At 51.0% G+C, this 5,867-nt stretch overlaps 1 protein-coding gene across 1 annotated transcript; it reads left to right on the top strand.

Moving 5' to 3' along the window:
* The first annotated feature begins 339 nt into the window (after positions 1-339).
* LOC107103577 (calcium/calmodulin-dependent protein kinase type II-like) lies at positions 340-3,659 on the top strand. The gene is made up of 5 exons (XM_015403321.1): positions 340-935; positions 1,420-1,495; positions 1,570-1,664; positions 3,121-3,349; positions 3,428-3,659. The coding sequence occupies exons 1-5, from the start codon at positions 509-511 to the stop codon at positions 3,429-3,431; spliced, it is 831 nt and encodes a 276-aa protein (XP_015258807.1). The 5' UTR covers positions 340-508; the 3' UTR covers positions 3,432-3,659.
* Positions 3,660-5,867: the final 2,208 nt, after the last annotated feature.

Consider the following 5,867-nt stretch of genomic DNA (forward strand, 5'->3'; position numbering starts at 1 on the left):
CTCAGAAGGACCTGAACCGACACCGGGACCAGAACTTCATCTGGACTCCTGGCTCTGGACAAACAGCTCAGCTGGACCTTCAGTGGACCTATAGGAGGTCCAGCATGGAGAGGTCCAGTTTGCTCCAGAATCGCTCCGTTTATCAGCCATCTTTGTTTGCAAAGCAAAGTCCATCAGGAGACGGAGCAGCCAATCAGAACCCTCTGCTGCTGCTGGGTCTATCTGGGTCCGCTCGGCGCCCCCAGTCTGTCAGCAGCAGCATGAAGGTAGGAGGCTTCCTGGTCCTGGNGGAACCAGAACCAGCGGGTCCAGTGGAACCAGAACCACTGGGTCCAGTGGAACCAGAACCAGCGGGTCCAATGGAACCAGAACCAGCGGGTCCAGAACCAGCGGGTCCAGTGGAACCAGAACCAGCAGGCCTAATTTGATTCAGCATCACCAGGATGAAGGAGAACCTTAGAACGTTCTAGAATGGGCTCCTGGTTGCTATGGTTACAGAAGCTTCCAGATGTTCTGCTGCACTCAGAAGGACCTGAACCGACACCGGGACCAGAACTTCATCTGGACTCCTGGCTCTGGACAAACAGCTCAGCTGGACCTTCAGTGGACCTATAGGAGGTCCAGCATGGAGAGGTCCAGTTTGCTCCAGAACCGCTCCGTTTATCAGCCATCTTTGTTTGCAAAGCAAAGTCCATCAGGAGACGGAGCAGCCAATCAGAACCCTCTGCTGCTGCTGGGTCTATCTGGGTCCGCTCGGCGCCCCCAGTCTGTCAGCAGCAGCATGAAGGTAGGAGGCTTCCTGGTCCTGGCGTCGGTTCTGGTCCTGGTGTCGGTTCTGGTCCAGGCGTCGGTTCTGGTCCAGGCGTCGGTTGTGGCGTTGGGGCAGCAGACCGTCAGCGTTCAGCAGGCGGGGAACGACACGGCGTCCGTCCGAGGTAACGCTGACTCGCTGACCGTCCATTGTCTCCTAGCTCGCCGCGTGACGTCCATGTTCTGTCCGGTTCCGTCCCCTCAGCGATCTGTGATCCATGGTCGATGCTCAGCCTCTTCCTGTTCTTCTCTCACCTCCATCCGTCTCCATGGAGACCAAACGCTGTTTATATCATTGAAAAACTTTCATTTAAAAGGTTTTCATGAGATCTGAAATATTTAGTTGGTTTTTTTGTAGGATTTTATTTCAGAATCTTCTCAGTCATGAAAATCTATTTTTTTCTTTAGTAGTTTGAGGGAGAGAGATTTGTAGGAATTTTATTTCTATTTTCCAGATGTGGACCAATAGAAACGCTGTTGCTAAGGACCGCAGGGCAGATCTGGGATCAGATTGTTTGCCCCATTAGTTGCTCTGAAAAACCTTTTTTTAAAGTTTTCATATTTTGGATGAATTTCCTTTAAACCTGTTACCCCCCCCCCCCCCCACAGCGCGTAAACAGGAGATCATTAAAGTGACGGAGCAGCTGATTGAGGCCATCAACAGCGGAGACTTTGAGGCCTACACGTGAGTTCCTCCTCCCCCATCCTCATACATCTCCATGGCTGCTACACTGACGGCCGTCTGCTGATCTATTTCAGGAAGATCTGTGATCCCGGCATGACGTCCTTTGAGCCGGAGGCTTTGGGAAACCTGATCGAAGGAACCGACTTCCACCGCTTCTACTTTGAAACAGGTAAGGACCTTCAGGCTGCTCGCTTTGATCCGGTCTGCGGGATAAACCGCCCCGCCATCGGTAGAACCTTTACTGATGGTCTTCCTCTCTTTGCTGAGATGAAGACCAGTCGGACTCTGACCTTCATTAAACGTAGCCTCCTTAAATCAGCCAATCGGGCGGCCCCTTGCTTTACCAGGAAGCAGGAACGGATCAAACTATGAATAAAGGGGAAATTCTGGACAGAATGTCCTGGTTGTGCCGAGTCCAACCCAGTCAGAGACCCAGCTGGTTCTGGGACCAAGACCTGGTATCAGAACCCAAAGTGTACCTGGACCTTTGGATCCGTCTGTTCAGACGTGCTGGTCCAGAACTCCCTGAATGCTCCCGGTCTGAACCTGGTCAATTATCTCTGCAGCGGTTCTGAATAAACCGAATATGAAAAGACGTTCGCCACGATAACCGGCGACGCATCGGTGTGGAAATGAGCGGTGGCTGGTGTTTCCATCACTGCATGATCACCTGACTCCAACGACCCAATCAGAAGCAAGCGAAGAGAAGGAGTATGAGCTCTGCGAAGTAAGCTGTGATGCTAACTCCGTTGTGTCGACAGCTGCGACGCTAACTCAGTTTGGTTGACAGCGGCCACGCCAACTCTGTTTGGTCGACAGCGGCCACGCCAACTCTGTTTGGTTGACAGCGGCCACGCCAACTCTGTTTGGTCGTCAGCGGCCACGCCAACTCTGTTTGGTCGTCAGCGGCCACGCCAACTCTGTTGGGTCGACAGCTGCGACGTTAACTCCGTTGGGTCGACAGCGGCGATGCTAACTCCGTTGGGTCGTCAGCGGCGACGCCAACTCCGTTGGGTCGACAGCGGCGACGCCAACTCCGTTGGGTCGTCAGCGGCGACGCTAACTCCGTTGGGTCGACAGCGGCGACGCCAACTCTGTTGGGTCGACAGCGGCGACGCTAACTCCGTTGGGTCGACAGCGGCGACGCCAACTCCGTTGGGTCGACAGCGGCGACGCCAACTCCGTTGGGTCGACAGCGGCGACGCCAACTCTGTTGGGTCAACAGCTGCGACGCCAACTCTGTTGGGTCGACAGCTGCGACGCCAACTCCGTTGGGTCGACAGCGGCGACGCCAACTCTGTTGGGTCGACAGCTGCGACGCTAACCCTGTTGGGTCAACAGCTGCGACGCTAACTCTTTTTGGTCGACAGCGGCGACGCTAACTCCGTTGGGTCGACAGCGGCGACGCTAACTCCGTTGGGTCAACATCGGCTTTTGCTGCCGTTCCCTTCGGCCAGCGGAGCCAGAGCCTTTAAGCAGCTGCTCACTCAGTGGAACCAGAGCCAGAACTACACAGGCCGGATAGCTTCTAGATTTGTCGGTTCTGGAGAAAATGCATGAAAAGCTCGGCTACGGATTGAGTGCGATGCTGATGAGGTGCCGCCATTTTGCTCTGCTGTCTGCAGCTTTGTCCAAAAGGAACCCCCAAGTCCACACCATCCTGCTGAACCCCCACGTCCACCTGCTGGGCGACGAGGCCGCCTGCATCGCCTACATCCGCCTCACCCAGTATGTGGACGGCGGCGGCGTGCCGCGCACCATGCAGTCAGAGGAGACCCGCGTCTGGCACCGCCGCGACGGCAAATGGCAGAACATCCATTTCCACCGCTCCGGCTCGCTCACCGTCCCCACCAAGTAGGACCCGCCCACCAACATGGCCGACTGACCAGAGGGGGTTTGTGTCTGACCGTCATGTGACCTTTTTTCTTCCAGCTGAAGACGCTCCTGGACCACAGCTGGCGTCCAGCAGTCGGCTGACCCCGCCCACCCCCTGGCCTTCGCTATAGCTCCGCCCTCAGTTTGGGTCTGTGGTTCTGTCGGGCCGATGAGGAGGATCCACGGTTCTGGAGGTTCCAGTCGGCAGCAACAGCTTTAGATCCAGATGTTTAAGCCCCGCCCCCATCGCCGTCAGTTTGAGCTCAGCTTCCTGCTAAAACTTTTCCTGCTTTAACCCCCCCCCCCTCTGCGCCCCCCACCCCCCCACCCCCACCCCAACAGGACCGATTTATTCTGCTGTTTATCAGACTTCATCATCATGATGCCCCCCCCCCCAGGTTTAAAGGGAAACTTTAGTTGTTTTTTATTTGGTTTAATCATGTTTAATTGATTCATTGATGTTTATTACGAAGCAACAAGCCGGATGTAATTTTAATGAAATGTCAAATAATAAAATGTCTTTTAGACTAAAAGTCGACCGTTTTTGGCTTCAGTTCCTTCGTTCATCTGCTGCAGCGTCTCTTCATCCTGGAAGGTGACGCTTGGAGTCGATGGGCCGCTAAAACCTGCGCCATGCTAACTCTAGCTGTTAGCTTAGCATCTAGGTGGAAGCCGCTTCAACCTTCTTCAACAGTCGTTTGAGTTTGATGCCCGATCCAACGAACATGATTCAACTATCGGTTTTATGTCCTTAGTGCCTGAAGCATCACATGGTTAAATGCGTTTTAACGAGGTTTTAAAGGAAAGTTTCTAAATTCATCGCTTTGATCATTTCCTGGTTAAAATGATGATTTCTAGAAACGGAACCAGAATCGTTCCTTAAGCAAATGACTTCCTGACTAATTCGACCGTTAACAATAAAATCTGAGCAACTTCAGCCGCATTAATACATTAATAATTGGCAATCCTTTCGGGGAAAGGCTGGTCTGATTCAGAGAGACGGCATCCATCCCACTCTGGAAGGCATCTGGAGTCCTCCAGGGTCCAGAGCAGGAAGACTCCTGGATGGGTAACGGTAAAGAAGAGTGAATAATTACCAAATGTAGCCCAGATATCTAAGAAAACTTTTCATGACTCGATCTGAGATAATTGGATTAATGGTCTCACAGAAACCTGGCTGCAGCAGGAGGATGACGTTAGCATAAATAGCTAACAGCAGCCATCTTTCAGGCCAATCAGCAGCTACAGGGATCCGGTTTCTTCCTCCTTCACTCAGGCGTCACTCTGCAGAGGAACATGGAGGTCAAGTCACACCAAACGTTTCACAGAGTTCACTAGAGGAGTCCTCTGAATGTTCACCCTGATAGAAGAAGTCTCAGGCTGTTTGCTTTTCCCAAGCAGGTTTGAACCGGTTATTATCGGACGGGACGTTCCGCCTCCTCTGGCTGCACAGGTCCGATTCATCACGGTTCTGTTGGTTTGAGTGAGAACTTCAATAAATCCATCCTGCTTAGTCATGAACGTGCATCCAAACGTAACGAAGCAGAGTCCATTAACGCCCCTCAGGGTCACGCAAACTCTGTGAATTAATGCCTGAGACCATGTTTCAAAATAAAGAGTATCAATTCTGACATGTCCACCTTTTTTATTTACCTATTAGACTTTTTTTATTCTCATTCACTGTTATTAGAACCAAATAAAACCCTTTTTATTTTCACAGGATTACTTTTACTTCCAGGTGATAGATGAGGTCATTTAGACAAAGCCCGGCTAAATCAGGAGGAATTCCAAAGTAAACCTCCCCTCTAGTCACTCTGTGCTCTCAATCTCTCTGCTATCAGTTCATAATGACATCTGAACACCTGCAGGTCATGTGACCCGCTGGGTCACCTGGAGGTGTTTCTATATTCAGGGTTCAATGAAAACAGTTTAGCAGCAACTTGGCACAAAATGGCTAACATTGGTGGTCTGGTTGGAAGGGGGGGGGGGTGCAGCTTTTATTTTGAAAGGCGTTACTGCTGTGATCCTTAGTTTCCATGTATGAACATATATGAACTGCAGCAGTCGATTTCCTGTAGAATTCCAATTATTGTTCTCAAAAACAAAATAGATAGATAAAAAATATTGACGACCAAACTTCCACCAACCAGACCCTTTTTTATCACAACTTCACTCAGAGATTGTGGGGGAAAAAAGACATCTGTGAAATATTTTCCTCAAACATAAACCCTTAAACCAACTACCAGTTTTAGTCCGTGAGGCAGACACCCTGTCTACTTTTAAGGCTAGGCTTCAAACTTTCCTTTTTGATAAAGCTTCTAGTTAGAGTGGCTCAGGTTATCCTGATCTATCTCTATAGTTCTGCTGCTATAGGCTTAGACTGCTGGAGGACATAGGGACCCCTTTTTCATCATTCTGCTTCATTCTATCTCTATTCTCCATCCTGGAGAGAAATATCAGCTGTGCTGCTGCTTCCTGTCTGGTTTAGTCTCTGGTT

The sequence above is a fragment of the Cyprinodon variegatus genome, unplaced genomic scaffold (genome assembly GCF_000732505.1).
Source record: "Cyprinodon variegatus isolate N-32 unplaced genomic scaffold, C_variegatus-1.0 Scaffold1481, whole genome shotgun sequence".
In the NCBI taxonomy this organism is placed as follows: Eukaryota; Metazoa; Chordata; class Actinopteri; order Cyprinodontiformes; family Cyprinodontidae; genus Cyprinodon; species Cyprinodon variegatus.

Coding starts and splice junctions, on each gene's coding strand:
- LOC107103577 (XM_015403321.1), top strand. CDS start 509: ATGTTCTGCTGCACTCAGAAGGACCTGAACCGACACCGGGACCAGAAC. Junction 936..1,419: donor CGACACGGCGTCCGTCCGAG/GTAACGCTGACT, acceptor CCCCCCCCACAG/CGCGTAAACAGGAGATCATT. Junction 1,496..1,569: donor GGAGACTTTGAGGCCTACAC/GTGAGTTCCTCC, acceptor GATCTATTTCAG/GAAGATCTGTGATCCCGGCA.